Raw genomic sequence first — 22,636 nt, forward strand, 5'->3', positions numbered from 1 at the left:
TTGATTTTTAAGTGGAATACTACTATGGCGAATCTTAGAAAAAAATCACAACTTCCTTTCACACAGTCAGATTCGGACGATCTCCATATGCACGCCCTCGATTTAACGATTACCACGACTTTTGTTTATATTACTAAGGCTAAAAAGTAATTTATCAGAAATCTACATTTTACGATATGAAGCGTTGAACTGGTTTAATCGCGAAACTTCGAAGCAAAATAAATTGTTCGTATGTAGTTAGATATGAACGCTTGTTATATCTCCAGAATCCTTATGGCGTGTATTATAACTAGGTTAAGATTACTTGTACTAAGTAATCTTTTATCTTCGATGCGTAATTTATTTTATTATTAAATATACCTAATACCCTATAGAACACATTGTAACGCCCCGACCCTCAAGTGAGAATTTTATGGCTTTGATTTTCATAAGTTGCAAGGTCTACTCGACGAGTTGGATGTCCTGACTCATCGAGGACGAGCGGTTTGGGTCACGTGTTTAAGCGACCTACTCGCTGAGTCCAAGATAGGACTCGACGAGTAGGAGCTGAAGGATGAAAACCTAATTTTCGGGGTTTTGCACCCTATTTAAAGGATCATAAGCCTCCTTCAGTCTTCAGCCCCCTTACAGCCTCTTGAGAGTCCAACAAACCCTAATCCGTGTGTGTGCTTCATTCTTATGTGTTTTAAGCTTTGGAAGGTGGATCTTTGTAAGAAGAGCTTGGAGAGAAAGTGGCTAGAAGCAGGGGACGTGTGGGGATCTGATATCTACCTCAGTTAACATCTTTTGGAAGGTATCAAGTCGTTACCTTGACCTCATTTCACTATAGATCTCATTTAGTTAAAGATTAGGGCTTTTCTAGCATAATAAGAAGTTATTATTGGGTATGAGCTAAGATTTGAAGTTCTAACTTCTGATCTGAACTCTCTTTGGTCTCTAGGTCCACAAAGCTCTCAGCTTTAGCAAGTATGTGTTGGATTAGTGTCTAAGTCCATAACTATTTTGGTATGTACTTGACCCGATGGTGCATGGTCCTTTTGGGTTGCCTTCACCAAAGCAACTTGATTGGAGAAATAAATAGAAAGAGAGGTTATTATGATTTGTTAATATGTTATAAGAATAATATATTAAAGGAGAAATCATATTTGTTTAATTAATATTGGTCGATAATTAATTAAGAATTAATTTTGTGATCAAGTGTAATTAATTAAACTAGAGAGGCTGATTTGTAATTATGTGATAGTTACAAAATAAGGTAAGGATTATCTTATAAGTGTGGTGAACGAATTTAAGGTTGGAAAGCCTTAGAATTCGAGTATGATAAGGATTCAAGGATTATCTTATTGGTTGCTTAATGGATAATCAACTAGATAAGGATAATGACTGAAACCCTATCTCTACACCTATATAAACAACCCCAAGGTCATGAATTCGGGTATCCCTTCCCAAGAAGCCCTAGATACGAATTCTAACCTCCCTCCTCTCTCCTTATACCTTCTCCACTTGCTTATGGTGTTTGTAAGCCATTAGAGGAGTGACACTTGTGACTCTTTGCTTTCCAAGGTCAATTCAAGGAGGAATTGGATTGTTATTGCTACATAACAATCAAGGTATGTTCTTAAACCTATTTACATGTGAATTCTGATTTCCATATGCTAGTATTAGGGTTCTAAGTCTTGGATTCAAAGTATGTACAATAGAGAAACCTAGATCCGAGCTTTAGGGTTTGTATGAGCACATAGGATGTCTTATGACCAAAACCCATCAGTGGTATCAGAGCCTTGACTGGTTTCTATTGTATTGATGCTTGATATGTTTAAAAAATTCGATTTTTGGTGTTCTGCTTGATGGACTCGGCGAGTCCCACTGTGGACTCGGCGAGTTGCCCCTACTCGGCGAGTTCCAGAGGGTGACTCGGCGAGTCAGTGCGTCAGACAGTGCTTATCTCGGGATTTCTTGCTGTTTTTGCATTGGGATAATTACCTTATCATGTTAGATTAATATTAATCCGATTATATGATATATTTGACTATATTTTTAATCTAATTGAAGATATTTATCAATTAATAAGATAATTGTTTCCTTATAAGATAATTGATTAATTATTTTAAGTAAATTGATAAATTGTTTTTGCAAGAAATCATCAAATATGGATAATTATGTGATTAAATGTTAATTTGAATTATTTGTTATTTGATCCTTGTTGTTGTGAAAAGTTTCATATTTTGCCCTTTAGGTTTTATAGTTTAAATTTGAACCCCAAAAGTTTTGTTGTTTTGAAATTTAAATAGTTGAAACCCTAATGTTTTGAAAAAGGTTTCAAAACTTGCCCTCAAGTTTTGGAATTTAAAAGTTGATTAAAAGGTTTAATTAGGAATGTTAAATTCTAAAACTAGTATAGTTTTGAAAAAGTTCAAATCACACCCTTATGGTTTTATTAATTAATTAAGGTGTATAATCAAAAGAGGTTTAATAAATCCATAAAAGTTTTGGTTTAAAATTTAATTGAATTAAAAGTATAACTATTAAATTTAACCACATAGTATTTTAAAAGTGTTAAAATACACGCTATACTATATATATAACATTAAAAGTCTAACATTATATATATATGTATGAGTAAAGGTCAGTCTTACCGTTAGTAGGCCTCATTCACGAAGCTGATCTATAAGGGGTGTTTAAGGAAATTGCCTATAAAATGGCGATTGAATGGGTATCCACTCTTACCCACCGCACTCTTGACTAGTGGAGGGTCGTTAGCCGAACGGGTAGGATAGGACGAAACCTTCCATTATAAGTATAATGAATTACTAAAGTAACTAAATGTTTTCATAAAATTCCCAATCTTAGTTACTTAGGCAAAAGTGAATTGATGCAATTCCATGAAATTACACTTTGTGCCCTTGCGAAGACGTTAGTGGAGCGTGTGTGGTTAACCGGCACACTAAATGGGTCTAAGCAAAGGTAGCAAAGGGTGACTCAATGTTTGTCATAGTTTGGTGGAGCGTGTGTGGTTTACCGGCACATCGAATAGGTGACTGTAACATGTGAGGGCACCATGTAGTTTGCATGGTTATTCACACCCGCTTTGTGATCCTCGGCATCCCAGTCACAAACAAGAGGGGCATATCGAGATATAAACATGCCATTGAAAGTTCAATGCATCTCAAAGGATCTAGGAGTTTTCATAGATTTAAGACTTAAATTTCTTTTTCGTTTTTTCATGGTGGAAATTAGTGAATCGTCATTCACTTACCTTCAAATATTCTGCAACTAGATTACGGCATCCCTTTTCTAGGTTGTAGCGTATTGTGTTGGGTCCTAGCCTTGGAATTTCATTTGGGTGATCTACCAAGGACTCAATCTATCAACTAACTTGAATTCTTTTTTTCTCCCGTATTGTAGATGTCAAAGTTCGACAACTATGGTCTTCCCAAATCCCGTGGAACAAGCATTCCACATGAAGATGATATTCCACGATTTGATCGAGGAACAAGAAATCATGCTTCACTTCCTCCTCCTCCTCCAATTATTCTCCCTAACCCACAAGATTGTAAAATTGAAAGGTTCAATATCACTCAAGCCCTTTTTGGCAAGTAAACATAAAGAAGGTAAGTCGGTGTGTGCACACGTCCTCGGGATGAAGTCGCACATTGATAGACTAAGAATGATGGGATCCGTTATTAGTGAAGAGATGGCTGCTGATTGGGTTCTTCAGTCACTTCCTAACTCGCATAGTGAGTTCATAAGAGAGTACTATATGATGAACCATGACGTGACCCTTATAGATCTCACCTATATGCTTATTGCTGCCGAATCAGCAATGGATTGGTGCAATAGAAAAGCAAAGTTAATTGGTGAATCTGCCTTCAAGACCTCTATGGATATAGACAATGGCAATGAAAGACATGCAATGATCGAAAAGTTTGATCATAAGAGAAAGGCGATGTCTGAAGTAGTTCCATGTGTTGTTCCGAAAGAGTCAATTTGATTGCCATTGGAGACAAAGTTGCCCTAATTACCTAAGAGATCTAAGAGATGGGAGAGTCAAAGGTATGACTGCACTTTAGGTAAAAATCCACTATCTAACTCCGTTAAGCTCCTATTCATTGATTCTTAATGCATGATGTAATAAGATTACATTTGAGTGCTTTGTAGGGTCGGTGAAAAGAAAGGAAGCTTGATAAGAGAGCAAGATGAATCTAAGAGATGGATCTCGATCGCATGGACTTGAAGATTAGATTTTGAGCTTAGAAAGTTATGATAGAGTTGTTAGAAATTTTCTTTTGTACATAGTTTTCAATGGATTTTGCATTGTAAGGACAAATTTTTTCCGCTGCTTTTATAAATAAAATAAATTTTGTTTGACTTATTTATTTATTTGTTTATTTCCTTACAATGAAATCGTTATGAAAATTGATGTTTGAATATTTCTACAACGAATGGATATGATTCTTAGTTATGTTGTAAAAGTCGAGAATTTACCAAATAGGGAGAGTTTCTCATCGCCCAAGTTTCAATTGGACAGAAATTTGGAATCATGCAACTTGGTTGCATGATGAATGAGAAATTCATATTTGGAAATTAGAGCAATTCGTTGACAAAGTGTCAAGTGAAGGACTAGGAGATCAAGTACACAAAGTAGTGTGTTGATCAAGTTCACCATAAGAATAACAAAGATATTCGTCATGATTTACTAAAGGCTTAGTAAATATGATTATACTTACAAGATTAAGTGTAATTCTAAATTGATTAAAGGGTTTAGATCAATAGTAGAACGAATAAGAAGAATCAAGAAGGCAGAAAGATGAAAGTTTCTCCATTCTAAGAAGAAGGGAGAGTACCTTTTATGCTTTATGATAGGTCTTAATGATTAAGAACCATATCTCAATTGATCTTCTAAGTGAGTCTTAGTACAATTGTATGTCTAAGAAGAGGAATCAAGAATTGAAGAAATGGTTAAATCAACAAGTCAATCATACTTCGTTCCAATAACAAGTCTTAAAGTTAAGATTGTGACATTGAGTGAAAGGTATTAAGAAGGTTTGTAACTTTCATTAAATGTGGTAAGATTGTGATGTCTTGAATAAGACAAAGACCAACTTGGACCAATTTATGAAGTGTTTTGATAAAAACTACACTAACTCTTGAATATTTGTTTGTCAAGAAATGTTTTGACAAGAGAATCGTATATGTCAAGGAGTCAGTGGGAGTCTTAATGGTCTTGAAAGGTTTCAAGAACAAATCAAATAAACCTTATCGATCATCACTAGCACACGAGTTGAGGTTTACAACCTATCGTGTTGACATTATTTTGATTCTGTGTCAATCCAATCGAGTTAATTATGCATGAGAGTTCTATGAGTTCTCATTTTGAACGCATAAAAGGCAAAGCACCTTAATCAATGAAAGGTGCATTGATAGGAAAGGGTAAGCTGCTTAACTACTTGGAAGACATGGTGGGCAGCTGTGCTACCATAAAGGCAAGAAATCAAGATTAAGAAAGTTCGGTCCATATGAGTTTGAATTTGTTGTAAACTTTAGTTTTAACAAATTCACATGGATAAGAACACATACATCGCTCAAATCTAAGTGTCATAAGATTTCCTCCTTCATGAAAATGATTGTGAGGAAATGCTTTCACTAAGACAGATTTTCAGAAGATAGTGATTGTAAAATTGCATTCTCGAATTCAATTATGGTTACGGCATCCCTTTCCATAATTTGAATTGTGAGGTTTGGCAATTAGTCTTAATTGTTTAGACACACATATGAACTATCGAAGGCAAAGGTGTATAAGTTCAAGAAGCATTGATAAAGGATTATCAAAGCACTAAGTATTAGAAACATGAACTTAAGAAATTCAATAAGTATTGTCTTTCTGGAAGTTGAGATGTTTATGAATACATGTCGAAGCTAGTGGGAGCATAAGTGTTATGTTTTAATAATCATCATGATAGTGGGAGCATAAAAGTTATGATTGTATGATTATTAAGAAAAGTATTGCAAGGTAAGCAATATTAATTATAGAAAACAAGAGTCATACTTTGCAAAGTTATAAGAGTTGAAAGGTTGTTTTGCTATAATTAAGGGAGAGAATATTATGCTTCATTTCAAATCTAAAGGATTAGGTTGAGAAATGTTAATAAATTTAGTTAAAGGTACATAGTGTGTTCTTAAAATTTCGATTATGATTACGGCATCCCTCTTCACAATTCGAATTTTGAGAACATAGCAAATAAAACATTATGCGTCGTGTCCCATACGCTTCGGGTATAGGATCGATTGCAAATGCTTTAATGTTTGACCATTCTAAAATTTTCCAAATGTCGAGCGCATTTAGAGGGAAAAGGGACTAGAATTGGTTTTGACTAAAATAATTAAACAACTATCAAAGGACAATCCAAGTTCGACGAGGATTGGTTGCTTGTGAGTAGTTGGAAGTATAGTATTGGAAAATATGGAAATGTTTCCATATTGGATGGACTATATCGACATCGTTACGAATAGATAAGATTCTATTAAGAATGAGTTGTCATATGGAACATATGGAAGTGTGTCCATATTGGGAATTGAATATTGAGAAATTTATGATTAGATTATAAACTTCTATGCAAAAGGATGTTCAAAGAAAGTACCTTAAGTGAGAGACATCACATCTATGGAATTGTCTTGTAACAATCTCCGATAGAAGACTTTGTAATATCATTGGCAATAGTCTTATGTGACTTTGGTGCAGTGACATTACGAAAGGATAAGTTGCATAGAATGTTAGAATCTAGCATATTCTATAAGTAGCAAGAATTTGATATTCTTTAACTTATGGAAAAAGGATTTGGAGTTGAGAAATGAGAATGATTGGAAATGTGTTCAATATGATCTATTTCACAAAGTAAGAACCATAGGTAAACATTGTGTGCATGCTAGGAGCATGGGACAAGTGTTGTAATTCAAGTAAGAAGTTGATTACTCGGAACTACAAATAATGAGTAATCAATATGGTGATAAATAAAAGGTGTTTTATTTATGCTCAAAGGGTTGAGGCCATATGGGATTAGTATTATTCTTGTGTTTCACATTTGCATGTTTTGACTTCCAGAATAATTGAGTTTATTAAGAATAATCGAATTATTCAAACGGGCCACAGTCGTTCATATGTTGGAAGTAGATATGAATGAAGACTGTCGTGAATTGGTGTGTGGATTGTCTAGAAAAGTATTAGACATAAGCAAATGTTTGCTGCAACGTTCATGAGTGCTTATGAATGTGATTTGAGCATTGGATTAAACCCACGCTCACTTGGATCACTCCATGGATTGTATCACGAGTGATTGGTGAGACGATAACATCTTATATTCTTGAAACCGAGATGTGTGAGTTGTATCTTGCGAATCGGTTGCACATTGATAATATGTAAACGCACTAGTAACTTGGTGTTATAAAACATATTGTTGTGTGTGATTCGGTGCGTGAGTACAAGCAAGCATTGTATCAAAGTTTATCCGTTCCTTTTATCCAAAGTAGGATAAAAGTGATATCTTTGGGCCCCTCGATGGTTTAGTGATGACAAACGTAAATGCTCGGTCGGGCTAGGGCTAATTTGATTTGTTCAATTAGTCTGTCGTCATAAATCAGAAATCGAGATATAGTACAAAGAGAATGATTTGAAATCATATATCATATGATATCTAGAATGGAGGAATATATGATCCCTTATCTAAGGACACGCGTATTTGATATGATCAGAGTTGACAGCGGCTTTGGAAAGCTACGATTGCAGATCGGGATCCAAAGTCATACGCAGAATAGTTATTAGACTTATCCAAGTGGGAGACTGTTGGATTAGTGTCTAAGTCCATAACTATTTTGGTATGTACTTGACCCGATGGTGCATGGTCCTTTTGGGTTGCCTTCACCAAAGCAACTTGATTGGAGAAATAAATAGAAAGAGAGGTTATTATGATTTGTTAATATGTTATAAGAATAATATATTAAAGGAGAAATCATATTTGTTTAATTAATATTGGTCGATAATTAATTAAGAATTAATTTTGTGATCAAGTGTAATTAATTAAACTAGAGGGGCTGATTTGTAATTATGTGATAGTTACAAAATAAGGTAAGGATTATCTTATAAGTGTGGTGAACGAATTTAAGGTTGGAAAGCCTTAGAATTCGAGTATGATAAGGATTCAAGGATTATCTTATTGGTTGCTTAATGGATAATCAACTAGATAAGGATAATGACTGAAACCCTATCTCTACACCTATATAAACAACCCCAAGGTCATGAATTCGGGTATCCCTTCCCAAGAAGCCCTAGATACGAATTCTAACCTCCCTCCTCTCTCCTTATACCTTCTCCACTTGCTTATGGTGTTTGTAAGCCATTAGAGGAGTGACACTTGTGACTCTTTGCTTTCCAAGGTCAATTCAAGGAGGAATTGGATTGTTATTGCTACATAACAATCAAGGTATGTTCTTAAACCTATTTACATGTGAATTCTGATTTCCATATGCTAGTATTAGGGTTCTAAGTCTTGGATTCAAAGTATGTACAATAGAGAAACCTAGATCCGAGCTTTAGGGTTTGTATGAGCACATAGGATGTCTTATGACCAAAACCCATCAGTATGAACCTCTCCTTAAGTGTGAAACTCCATTTCAAGCTTGGTTTTGACATTATAAGACTTTAGAGCCTTGCATGCACGTAAACTTTGCAACTTTACATGATAAACATGCCTTGGGAAGCTGGATATGCTATATGGAACCTTAAAATGGCTTAAAAAGCATCTGAATGGATAGTGAACTGGAGGGACTCGGCGAGTTGCATGGTCAACTCGGCGAGTCCGATGAAGATTGTCGTGCAAGGACTTCTGCATGGACCCGACAAGTCAGTGGGGTGACTCGACGAGTCAGCTTGGGTTTTCCCGAAGTTTGGACACGCTTGAACTCGAAGAGTTGCAGGAAACTCGACGAGTCAGTGGGGGGGGGGGTTCCCAACTACTCGAGTTATGGAAGGACTCGACGAGTCAGTGGCTGCACTCGACGGGTCGGGTCAACATGGATTGTTGACCTTGATCGTTGACTTTGACTTTGGGCAAGGGTTGTCTATTTGACTTCTGGGGCATTTTGGGAAGTTGGAAATTTATAAGTATGGATCATTGGTGGTTACAGGTGTTGGAGTTTGGGGCAGCGTTTTGGGAGCGCGATTTCGTGGTTCAGTTCGGCATTGCAAGGTGAGTTATCCTCACTATATCAACAAGGTCTAAGGCACCAATGCTGACCCTTATCGGATTTTGTATTCGGGTTTATTGCATGGTATGCTTTTATTGATTTACATTATGGTAGTTAGGATGGTGATATGCTTATGCTTAGTGATTTGGTTAGGTCGATGTCCTAGTTATAGAATGAGGCTATGTTAGTGACCGGTTAGGTCTGTATCCCAGTTATTAGGATGTTGCTATGATTAGCGATCTGTTAAATCAGTTTGATTGTTATATGATATGAGTTAGCGTATGATATTTATGTGCACATGTTTGTTTGGTTGAGGGTTGGGTTGAGGCGGTCCTACTTTGTGTTGTAGGCCAACATACCCGGCGAGCGGTACAGATAGGCTGTAGGCCTTGCGAGGCGGTCCAGTCATGCTGAAGGCTCGGGAGCGGTCTAGATAGGCTGTAGGCCCTGCGAGGTGGTCCAGTCAGGCTGAAGGCTCATTATGCATACTGTAGACTCAAAGAGTGGACCAAGTTGACTGAAGGCCCGATGCCGACGGACTAGTCACATTGTAGACTTGAGATTCATGGATGTTCTGTTTACTTATATGTTATATGTTATGGTTATATTGGTATGACGTTGGTATTTTGGTGGTAACTCACTAATCATTCGAGCTTATAGCTTTAGTTTATTGTTTCAGGTTCAACGGATGACCGCGGGAAGGCGAAGGCGTGACCGTACACTTCCTCGATTGATGATTTTGATTTCTGAGAACTCTGATGTTTAACTATTTTGAAAACAAATTGTAATAACTAAATGGTTTTAAATGATTTAAAAAGTTTAAATTGGCTCGAATTTTATGGATGTTACACACATAAACACATAAATATATGAATAGTCATTTCTTATTCATTCATATAAAGATTACAATGGTTAACTAAAGCGATTACAGACTATGACTTAATCCAACAAGAAACGCGGATGTTACACAAAATCTCGATGAAAAGAAAAAGGAAAAGCGACATCGTCATATTATTGAGTTGGAACGGAGCGGTTAATTAGATCGGAGGAAATGAGGGCACAAATGACACAATTGAATACAACTTTGGAGAAACGTATGATTGAAATGGTTTGACTCACAAAATGTTCGTTGTTGATGTAAGATGTGAGACACCTCAACCCTGATGATCAAGAGGCGGCCAAATTGGTGAATGCTTCAATTTGTGAAAAATATAAACTCACACACAATTTAAATTTGGATGTTATGTTTGTTTTTTAGATTTTTTTATTTTTCACTTAGTGTTTTTTTTCTAGGTTTTTAATGTAATTTTTAATTTTATGTTATTTTTTTTTTGGATTTTTAAAATGTAATTTTTAATTTTAGTATGGTTTTTATTAAAAAAATATATATTTTTTTAATTCATAGATAAAACTATTTACCACACTCTAATTTATATAACTTTGTAAAAAATATTAAAGATGTACCAATATCAAAAAATACATTACACCCTTTGGACTTATAAAAAGTGTTCAAATTATTTATATAAAAAAGTTCACTTTATTATTTTGACTACCAGAAATATCAGCTTTCGTCTTTAGCCCCATAAATGTTTGTCGTCATGGTCCACCTAAATGAATCGTCTGCTCCAAATAAACTAAAGTTTCTCCTGTTTCTTTGTAAATTGCAATGGCGATGTCACCTTCAAAACTCAACACAGCTATTGTCCTCTTCATCACCATCTCCTTCCACCTCACCTCCTCTGCATATCCCTTAAGCAACACCATAACCACCACCTGCACCAACGTCCACCACCACAACTCCTCCCTCTCCAAATGCATGTACGTACAAACACACGCCGATTGCCACCCAAAAGGCTACATCAACTACCTTAAGTTCTTCTACTGTACTTTATCCAGATTTCCTCAATTGGGTTTCCTTCTCCTCCTCCTATGGCTCCTGATACTCTTTTATGTGTTGAGCAACACCGCCTCCGATTACTTCTGCCCTGCCGTAGAAAACCTGTCAGAATTCCTCAACCTCTCCCCCGCCATCGCCGGAACCACTCTGCTTCCGTTAGGAAACGGCTCACCGGATGTTTTCGCCAGCATAATCTCCTTCACTGCTTCCGGCGACGGCGGAGATATCGGCCTTAACAGTATCCTAGGCGGGGCAATTTTCGTTTCAACCGTCGTCGTCGGAATTCTCAGCTTATTAATCTCTTACCGACGGAAAGTCGTCATCGTTGATAAACCCAATTTCATCAGAGACGTTGTTTTTCTCCTCTTTTCCCTTTCAAATTTACTCGTAATCATCCTAATTGGGAAAATCAGCTTCTGGGCATCCATTCTTTTTGCTTCCACATACATCATTTACATTTCTTTAGTCTCTTACATGCATTTCATCAGCAAGAAGAAACAAAAAATCCCAAATGACCACCATCATCATCAGGGTCCCGGACTACCATTACTGGCTTCTGTTAATGCTCAAGAAAAACGAAAACCTTCTGCAGATAAAGTTGTACCCCACAGAAAAGGTGTCATCATATTGCTTCTGTATGTTGCCGCGTTGCCACTTTACTTGCCAAGAAAGCTTACAATTCCATTGATAACACAGGATAAATGGTCCAAGCCTTATGCTGTCATTTCGGTGGCGTTAGCCCCAGTTACGTTGGCTCTTATTTTGAGCACACAACAAGGCTTAATTGTCACAAAAGCTAACATGGTCACATGGTCTATAGCATTGGCAATCGGGCTTGCTTTAGGGACTTGTACATTCGCTCTCACAAGTAGTGCCATGGCACCACAAAAGTGTTTGTTCATTTGGCATGCAAGTGGGTTTCTAATGAGTGTCATATGGACATACATCACAGCTGAGGAATTGGTCTCTTTGTTGGAGTCACTTGGGACAATTATTGGGATGAATCCTTCAGTTTTAGGGCTCACTATCCTAGCTTGGGGTAACTCACTTGGAGACTTGACATCAAATGTTGCTATGACAATGCATGATGGGCCCGATGGGGCCCAAATTGCCATAGCTGGATGTTATGCAGGACCAGTGTTTAACATCTTTGTGGGATTAGGGTTTTCGTTTGTGATTGCTTGTTGGTCAGATTATCCAGTGCCTTATATGGTTCCGGTGAACCCTCATTTGTGTGAGACCGTAGGGTTCATGATATGCGGTTTGTTATGGGCTCTTGTGGTATTGACCAAGAGGGAAATGCGACTCGATCGAACACTAGCGGTTGGTCTTTTAGCAATATACTTTTGTTTCCTGTTTGTTAAGGTTGCTAGGGTTGTTGGATTGATTGATGTTTCTGTATCTAATCCATTGAAAACCTTATAAAAAGTCATGTTGATATATTAGTTAGTGTTTCACAATAATTCTGTTTGTATTCATTTATGCATAGATGTTTATAGTTTGATTTTGTAAACACGGGTCCCTTTTTAGACAAATTGATATGTTGTTAAAAGACCGTTTATTTCAACACGTGAAAATAACCTTTTCCTATATATTTTTTTGACTTCTTTATATGACTTATTTACATCATCCTTTATTTAAAGCTTTTTAGCCTAATTATTTTTAATCTAGTAATAGTAATTAGATACAACAAGTACTTCACGTTCTCTTTTCAGCTGTTCTTTTCCCATTGAGATGTTCCCTTCCATTGTTAATCTCTACAAGTAAAAACAAAATAAAAAGACAAAACTAAGACGATACTATATCATGACTTTGCCTACATGATACTGATTGTTCTTTCTATATATAGATTTCACCATAAAAATAAAAATAAAAAATGAACCGATCGAAAATCTATTTCCATTTGAACTTTAGTGCAGAAATCATTACACGAGGCTTATTAGGTATTTTTGTTTTATTGAATATAGGGTTTTGTGGAGCTTGTTGTCCGTGAAAAGAAAATGGGTTATTAAAAATAGTTTTTATGTGAAATTGTGCACCTCTTTCTTTCGTCACTGATTTGAATTGGTCTCATATCATATCAGTGTCCAAGATTTTGTCATCACCAACAATGTGCCTAAGTTGATGTTGACATTATGGAGGCAAACGCATGATGTGTTAGGCATATCCGGATATGTGTCCATTCAATTTCCCTTCATAAATTTTACAATTGTGAGTTTGTGACAAACATTTTGATATATGCATTTTATTTGGTGAAATAAAAATTAAGAGATTGATTTATTCATGTTGGCATTGGAATAAAAAAAGTATGGAGTATGGTTTGAATTTTAAGGACTTATCCCACTTACTAAAAAACAGAAAACATCCGTGTATACATATTATCTTACGGGTTATGTAGGTGCACAAACTGGATCCGGGTTTTTACATACCTGAAAATAAATCTAAACTGAATTTTTCATAACCAGGTATAAGATAGCTGAATGTCTTAAAAAACTTGATGCCATTTTTCTATTTGAATTTTTTTATCCTGAAATGTATATGTAGTTAGAGTTACATTTTTTTTTTCTTTAAAATGAAAGTTGGATAATCCAAATTTTCAAATCATATCCTATTATCCTATCAAAATCCAGTTATACAGATACAAAAATTTAAGCCAATATCCGGATAAAAACGTTCCCAATAATCCAAAAATTCAATATGAACTTATCCAATTTTATCTAATTCAAAAAAAAAAAAAAAAAAAAATTCAAAACCAGATTTAATTCACACTTTTACGTAATTATGATTATATGGTTAACAAAAATCCATAAACACTTTATGGGCTAAGTAGCGAGTTTATGCATCATTAAGGTATAAGGTAGGTAACTTGACCTACCTTTTTTTTATTTTTTATTTTCTAATAAGAGATATATATAAATAAAAATTGTGACTATCTTATTAAAGTTTAGTGAACTATCTTAATCTTTTGGAAACAAAACATATGAATAAATCAAGATTTTTAAAGCTCACATTTTATATTTTTAATAGTCAAAATAAATAATCTATCCAAAGTAGAGGTGCACACGTTGGTTTTAACCAAAATAGTTTTGTTTTGTTTTTTTTACTATCTGATTTTTAAATAGTTTTTTTTTCTTTTAGAGCGGGTCCGGTTTTAAAGTGTTCTAGTAATGATGCAATTGTTAAAATACATCAATATATAAGACTTGTGTAAAAAGTTTAATTTTATATTTTGCTTGTACGGACAGACTTGATTCGGAACCGCAATTAGTATTTTTTCTTTATTTTATATCGATATCATTTAAATAGTGAACTATATGATTTTACGTTCTAGACTTGCAACTGCGTGGATTATGACAATTTATGGCTGATGGAAACTTATGTATATAGTTAGTTTGACATCATTTTGGAGCACAAAAAGAAAACAAATTCCTCTATTATTGCTCTGCTCTTCCTTTCTATCACATGGGTTCTTGTTTTGGACAATTTATATTATGTTGGAAACCTTGTATGTTTTGTCGCCATTTTAGAGCACCAAAAAGAAATGGATCCCTCTCTTCTTTGTTCTTTATTTTCATGTGATCACATGGGAAACATATTCAAGTTTTATGCTTGAATAGATTGTCCGTCCTATTATAGGGAGAGTTTGGCACGCGATAAGTTGTGTATTTACTATTTGTATGCAATCTGGATAATTTACGTTGGCTATTTTCAGTTGTGTATGATCTACATATATATAGAATATAGTTATATTTCATACGCATAAACGTAAAAGCGTAGCTTCTCATTTTCGGAATCGGAATCGGAGTCGGATCGGGTCATGTCCCATTTCAAACAGGAGTTCGGTTTAAATAACTGAAAATCAAGAATCCTGTGAACCCCAGTGATCTCCCAAATGTCCATTCCCTGCCAATCCTTTTCTTCTTTACTTCCTGCTATCATCTCTTCTCGTACTCCGCCCGCCCAATTTCACTTCCGTATATACAATAAAAAGACCCGCCCGACTGTTTTTTCGACCCAACTCCGACATGGTTTTCCCCTCATCACTAAACGCAGAACAAGAACCCACCATTGTTACTGCTCAAATTCAACAATGCCACTTAAGGACCCCGCTTCGTCACCCCCTCAGGTTCCTTTGTATCATCAATAGTATGATTCTTTGTGCCCCTGATTAGTTTTGGTTTGTTTATTCTCATATGCCGGCATTCTGCCGTATGTTTTTATTTATTTATTTATTTTAAGGATACTTTATAACGAGTTCCAAGATAATCAAAAAGTAGTTTTAAAAGGTGTTCAAATATAATCTCAATTCACAATTTAAAGTAGTTGTAAAGGGGATTTAGATACAAAAAAGTACGAGTTCCTGCTTGAATAGTTTCAATCCGTGGTTTGAAAAAGAAAAAGAGTTATATCCGAAGAAGGTGCTTCATCCTCATTGCTATTGACCATGTATCATGAATTGCAGGATAGCCTATCCTACTCTCGAGCGTACTGGGTCTCTACTTCAATAATTGCTTGGAATGTGGATGCCGTTGGTGGTTCCTGTTTTTTATACTCCAGTAGATCTGCAGCTCTATCTGTTACAGATAATGGAATTGAAGGTATGTGCTCTACCACAAACTGAGATTCTTATAAATCGATACGTAATCTTCAATGATTAGAATTTTACCATTGATAGGCTCCGATTTCAGTATTAAGCTCGAAAGGCATGATCAGAGGCTTCCAGAAAATGTACGATAATGGTTTTTAGTAGAATCTGATTGATAACCTCATAGTGTATAATTATGTAATTTTCCCACCATAACGTGTCAAATATTCCAGGTGAGAGATAAGTTTCCTCATATACAAGATTATAACGCTTTTAAGGTTCCTATCAGTTTGGATCCCAAAAGCATTCTTAAAGACCAACTGGCTGTTGCTTTCTTTGACTGTAAGTATTTATGTTGCCATTTCCCTTTTTGGCTCAATGATTTACTTACAAACTTTGTGTCTTTGTGCAGCAAGTGGACAATGCATCAGTGTTACTGGTTTACAGCTACCTGGTGTTCTTGATGACATTTTCTCTTATTTGGGTCCTCTTGGTGCTATTTTTTTAAACGAAGTTGTCTCACTTCATCTTTGGGCTCCAACTGCTCAAGTAAACTTACTTTAATTATCAACTTTCTATCTTTTTTTTTTTTTTTGAAATATGTTAAAGTTGTTGATGGAAGTTCTTGGGTTCATAAAACAGGATGTACGTGCATTTATTTATAATGGACCCTCAGGCGGAGAATCACTTGAGATTGTCAATCTTAAGGAATCCAATGGTGTTTGGAGTGTAAATGGTCCAAGAAGTTGGGAGGGGTGTTATTATGTCTATGAAGTATCTGTCTACCATCCGAGCACCTTGAAGATAGAAAAGTGTATTGCAAATGACCCTTATGCCAGAGGGTATGTCTGTAATTTTACAGCACCCTCATCATGTGTTTTTGCTCATGTTCTTGTTGTTTTGGTAGGCTTTCAGGTGATGGGAAGCGGACTTTTTTAGTCAATCTTGATTCTGATGCTTTAAAACCTCAGAAATGGGATGATTTAGCAGACAAGAAACCTAATATTGTAGATTTTTCTGACATTAGTATCTATGAGCTGCATGTTAGAGATTTTAGGTATGCCATATAGCATAAAAAAGAATTTTATTTTGTAAAATGACAAAATTGTCCTTGTTTTGTTATCTAACATATGATTTCATACAGTGCTAATGACCCTACGGTGGATCCTGAAGCTCGAGGAGGTTATCTTGCCTTCTCTTCTCAGGTAGGTTTTGTAATTGATACCCATGTTAAAAATACAGACATATTTGATCCTTTTTTATTAAAGATTTTAAATAATATAAATTTCAAACATTGTTTTGTTGAAGGACTCGGCTGGTGTACTTCATTTGAAAAAATTATCAGATGCTGGCCTCACACATATTCATCTACTTCCAACTTTTCACTTTGGAGATGTTGATGATGAGAAGGAAAAATGGAAGTCTGTAGGTAAGAAAAACTCTTCATTTCCTTCTTTCTTATTATTCAAATTTTACAGTGTATGATTTTATGATTTGGATTGCAATGAAAAAGATTAGATATGGAGATGCTCAAATCTCTGCCACCAGATTCACCTGAGCAACAGGAGTACATCACAGCCATCCAAAATGAGGATGGATACAACTGGGGGTAATTCTAATTCATGCTCTTTAATTCTTGATTCTAAAATTTGTTTTCTTCTAAAAATTTAAAATTTTGCTTTTTTTTTTCAATAAAAAGTTATAATCCTGTGCTGTGGGGAGTCCCTAAAGGAAGCTATGCAACTAACCCCAATGGTTCATGTCGTATAATAGAGTTTCGGAAGATGGTTCAGGTTAATATTTATTCATCTTCATAATTTATAATTAGACTTTTAAAAGATTTATTGGACTTAATTTTCATGATGATGTAATGGAATGCAGGCACTTAATTTTATAGGTCTTCGTGTTGTGTTGGATGTTGTTTACAATCACTTACATGGAAATGGTCCTGTAGGTGACAACTCTGTGCTTGACAAGGTTGTTCATTTGATTCTCAAGCTCCATTTTTTTTTTCTATGTTCAATTAAAAATGGTAATTTTGAATTGTTTCTAGATTGTTCCAGGTTATTACTTGAGAAGAAATGCAGATGGTTTCATTGAGAACAGCACATGTATGAATAACACTGCTAGTGAGCATTTTATGGTTGATCGTTTAATCATTGATGATCTCTTAAACTGGGCAGTTAATTATAAGGTAAAAGTGAAATAATTTTGTTATCCATTGCAATTTGCACCTCTAATTCTATGTTTGTTATAATTATAAGTTTTGTGATTCTTACATACAGATTGATGGGTTCAGGTTTGATCTTATGGGTCATATGATGAAGAGCACAATGGTACGAGACTCTCTTACAAAACACAAAACTTTTAATTGTTTTGTAACTTACTTTTTTCTTTTATCTAATAACAGACGAGGGCTAAAAGTGTGCTTAAAAATTTGTCAAGGGAAAATGGTGGAGTAGATGGTCCTAGAATCTTCATGTAAGTATTGATAGTCTTTAAACTTTCATCGTTTTACTTGCAACAAATTTTATTAAAAAATTGTATTGAATTTCTTGACTTTTTCAGATATGGTGAAGGTTGGGATTTTGGTGAAGTGGCGAATAATGGTAGAGGAGTAAATGCATCACAATTTAATCTAGCAGGAACTGGAATTGGGAGGTATGCCTTTTCATTTGCATATTTTTATAGTTGGAGTGTTTATTTTTTATACAATAAGATATGATGTTTTTATTTAATCTTTATTTCATTCAGCTTTAATGATCGAATTCGAGATGCATTACTTGGTGGATCTCCATTTGGGCATCCTCTTCAACAAGGGTTCCTCACAGGATTATCTTTACAAGTAATGATTTTTAATTTATCTCCTAAATTGCAATCTTGTTATTATTTCACTAAAAAGATTGAAATTTTTTTCCTGCTAATAATTTGTACAGCCAAATGGTCTTGACCATGGTACCGAGTCTAATGCAGCACGCGCACTTGATGTATCAAAGGATCACATTCAGGTGAAAAAATGGAAACTTTCTAAAAAATAGAACTATTTTAATAATTATAATAATAATAATTATTATTGTTATTATTTTTTACTTTTTAGATTGGAATGGCTGCAAACTTGAAGGAGTTTGTGCTAACAAACTGTGATGGCCAAGAGGTAAACCATACATAGCATCTCACCTTAAATTTAAACTTCCATTTTTAGCATCTCACATTTCAGTTATTATCCATTATCTCAAACTTTTTAGTTTTTTAGGTTAAAGGATCTGAAATTTTAACTTATGGTGGAGATCCTGTTGCATACACTTTACAACCAGTGGAAACAGTACGGTTTTATTCGTATTTGAAAAACATATTTTATTAAACATTTGAGATCTTTCATGTTCAGAATTTTTCACTTTTATTTTACAGATCAACTATGTGTCTGCTCATGACAATGAGACCCTGTTTGATATTATTAGTTTGAAGGCACCAATGGAAATTTCCATTGATGAGAGGTGCAGGATAAACCATTTAGCAACAAGCATAATAGCACTTTCGCAGGTTTAAATTTGTTTCTAGTATGAACATATTTGTTTTAATCCATTTATCCCAAAAAAGAATATGATTTTAAAAATTGTACATTATATAACACATATGACAAATTGTAGGGTGTTCCATTTTTCCATTGTGGAGATGAGATCCTGCGTTCCAAGTCTTTGGATCGTGATTCTTACAATTCTGGTGACTGGTTCAACAGGTATGAATTGTAGGGTGTAATGGTGTTCCTATTTTAGAGTCTTAGACTTTATGTGAAAATTAATTTAATATCTGTAAGTTCATAATTTTCAGGTTAGATTTTAGCTACAACTCAAATAATTGGGGTGTTGGCCTTCCTCCCAAAGAGAAGAATGAGAAAAGCTGGCCAATGTAAGATTTTATGGTTTTATTTTCTGCATAATTTAATCCATATGGTTCTATAATGTCTGACCGTTTGTCAGATATCTAAAATAACTTTGAATAAACTACAAATAGAGAAATATTCTTATTAACCCAAATCAATTCCTTTGTTTTCTTGTTCAGAATTAAACCAAGATTGGCTTCCCCATCATTCAAGCCTCATAAAAACCACATATTATCTGCTCTTGAAAATTTCCAAAATTTGTTACGTATCAGATACTCTTCAATTCTCTTTCGTTTGAGGACTGCAAATGCTATCCAGGTCAGTGTTTATATCCCAATGAGTCTTTTGACTTTATAAAAACTTGAGATTTTTTTTTTATAAATATTTATTGGAAAGTCAGATCAGATGCTGATAAAAACATAAAACATTCATTCATCCAGGAAAGAGTACGATTCCACAACACGGGTGGATCTCAGGTCCCTGGTGTCATAGTCATGACCATTGAAGATGGCCATGAAGGAGTTCCAGGGTTGACTCAACTTGACCCAGAGTCAGTGATTTTTTTTTTTTTTTCTTATTTGTATTTGTTACCATTTAATGATCAAATCATGATTTTTTTTTTTCAATAATAACAGATATGCATACATTGTGGTTGTTATCAATGCTTGCCCAACTGAAATCTCATTCACAAGCCCTGTGTTTCGAGGGAAACTTCTCCAATTGCATTCTGTGCAGGTATCTTTTGGAACATTGACATATGGGTCCTTCAAGTTTGACACCTTTTGCAAGAACAATCCCTCGTCTTGTCTTTCTTTTTCTTATGATTTATGAATAAGAATAAAGCATCATGTTTGATTTTATTTTATTGTGCAATTGGTTTTTGGTGCAGATGATGTCAACTGACAATTTAGTGAAGAACTCAAATTATGATCCATCTGCAGGATGCTTCAGGGTTCCTTCAAGGACAACTGCTGTGTTTGTTGAGCCTCGGAACATTCAAGAGTAGGAGTTGACTTTTAAGGTCAATCCTATGTTCTTTTTGAATCCAAAAGGATGTGCATTTTGTTTACATATCTAACACCAATAACAAGTTTATTCCTAGTGTTTGTTGTATAAAATTTGAATTAATCATAAATTTCTGTTGTAGTGATTCATGAGGAGGTGCATAGTCAAAGATGTAGAGCACAAGTGAGAAATGCAGGCCAAGATAAATAAGGATCTGTGATTGTTTTGTTAGAGTTTTATGATAATACTATTTAATGTTGTGAAAGTCAGCTCCTACATATAGTTGTGTGCATTGCTGATCACTTGTTTGGAGTGACAACTTGTATTTTAGTAATAATGTCCATATGTTCTAACAGCTTATATATATAATATATAATAATGACAGTTTTCTTTAAGGAAAAAAACACAAGCCTTCCATCCATAAATAATTGCAACAATTCCCAAGTAAACCTAATAAAATTTAAAATTAATCAATTGATGATTTCATACATATTCTGCTTGACCTATTATATGCCTTTTGCGTATTCTGTAAAATGTGTTGGCTTTTAGTTAGTTGCAACCCCCATGTCATGTTGAGTTGCTTGGAAGCATCTCTCTCCCTCTCTTATTATATATTTATGTATATGTATAAACACACCCACACACACACTCAAACACAAGTAGTGGGAGTGGAGTACAGGGAAAAATAAATAATAAACCAAGATGCATCTTGGTTTAAGAAATAGGCTGTATTTTTTGGCATCTACTTGCTCAATCTCTTTATATATATATATATATATATATATATATATATATATATATATATATATATATATATATATATATATATATATATATATATATACACACACACACACACACACAGAGAACCAAATATTTTTTTTTTCAAATTTTAGAGTTTATTCTTTATCGAAAAAAAAAACTAAAAATATTTAAATTCATAACTTCACATTGTACATGGTAATATATTTTTCGGATTCACCGTGTGAGTTCAGATTCACATTGTAAATCTGCATAGATTCACATTGTGAATTTGACGGAAAAAAAGTAATTTTTTTTATCGAATTTGATATCATTGGAAAAATGATAAAAAAATAATAAATTTATGTATTTTTAGTTTTTTTATTGATAAAAAATAAACTCTAAAACTTAAAAAAAAGATCGGTTCCTTGGTTCCATGGTTAATAATGGTTTTCTATTGAACCTCAATATATATATATATATATATATATATATATATATATATATATATATATATATATATATATACACACACACACACACAGAGAACCAAATATTTTTTTTTCAAATTTTAGAGTTTATTCTTTATCGAAAAAAAAAAAACTAAAAATATTTAAATTCATAACTTCACATTGTAAATGGTAATATATTTTTCGGATTCACTGTGTGAGTTCAGATTCACATTGTAAATCTGCATAGATTCACATTGTGAATTTGACGGAAAAAAAGTAATTTTTTTTTATCGAATTTGATATCATTGGAAAAATGATAAAAAAAATAATAAATTTATATATTTTTAGTTTTTTTATTGATAAAAAATAAACTCTAAAACTTAAAAAAAAGATCGGTTCCTTGGTTCCATGGTTAATAATGGTTTTCTATTGAACCTCTATATATATATATATATATATATATATATATATATATATATATATATATATATATATATATATATATATATATATATATATATATATATATATATATATATATATATAGGCTTATGTTCAACCGACAACAAATATGAGCCTCTAATTTTAAACTTTAAAATATAAAATTTTATTAAATGAATTTATTATATTTATTAATTAGACTAATACAAAAACCCCCACCCTACTATGACGTCTCTCAGTCTCTTTTGAAGTTGCAACACGTACTTAGACCATTGGACTACTACATGAGTCACCGTCCACCATCGGAATCGTCGGACTAGCGCCTAAATCAACTAACTATTTCCTCTCCATTTTCTCCCAATCAAGTTGCTCACCACATCTCCAGATCTACTTGTTGC

General features: G+C 34.2%; 2 protein-coding genes across 3 annotated transcripts; both read left to right on the forward strand.

Annotated features, from left to right (window-relative positions):
* The first annotated feature begins 10,756 nt into the window (after positions 1-10,756).
* LOC111899772 (cation/calcium exchanger 1) lies at positions 10,757-12,731 on the forward strand. The gene has a single exon (XM_023895615.3). It carries the CDS (start codon positions 10,904-10,906, stop codon positions 12,557-12,559), a length of 1,656 nt encoding a protein of 551 aa, XP_023751383.1. The 5' UTR covers positions 10,757-10,903; the 3' UTR covers positions 12,560-12,731.
* A 1,959-nt stretch (positions 12,732-14,690) lies between these two features.
* On the forward strand, positions 14,691-20,988 carry LOC111899771 (pullulanase 1, chloroplastic). 2 transcript variants are annotated; one of them, XM_023895614.3, is made up of 28 exons: positions 14,693-15,260; positions 15,597-15,732; positions 15,810-15,862; positions 15,953-16,061; positions 16,132-16,268; positions 16,362-16,561; positions 16,627-16,776; positions 16,864-16,924; positions 17,028-17,148; positions 17,238-17,328; positions 17,419-17,512; positions 17,601-17,696; positions 17,773-17,913; positions 18,005-18,055; positions 18,130-18,200; positions 18,288-18,380; positions 18,474-18,564; positions 18,656-18,727; positions 18,817-18,873; positions 18,973-19,041; positions 19,128-19,259; positions 19,367-19,455; positions 19,548-19,625; positions 19,779-19,917; positions 20,040-20,149; positions 20,235-20,334; positions 20,489-20,620; positions 20,747-20,988. In XM_023895614.3, the coding sequence occupies exons 1-27, from the start codon at positions 15,027-15,029 to the stop codon at positions 20,603-20,605; spliced, it is 2,892 nt and encodes a 963-aa protein (XP_023751382.1). In that variant the 5' UTR covers positions 14,693-15,026; the 3' UTR covers positions 20,606-20,620; positions 20,747-20,988. The 2 variants fall into 2 exon arrangements, with proteins under 2 accessions (XP_042755326.1, XP_023751382.1); XM_042899392.2 differs by lacking the exon at positions 20,747-20,988 and having other exon boundaries at positions 14,691-15,260; positions 20,489-20,734.
* The last annotated feature ends 1,648 nt before the right edge of the window (positions 20,989-22,636 follow it).

Source organism: Lactuca sativa, chromosome 2 (genome assembly GCF_002870075.4).
Source record: "Lactuca sativa cultivar Salinas chromosome 2, Lsat_Salinas_v11, whole genome shotgun sequence".
NCBI classification, from domain to species: Eukaryota; Viridiplantae; Streptophyta; class Magnoliopsida; order Asterales; family Asteraceae; genus Lactuca; species Lactuca sativa.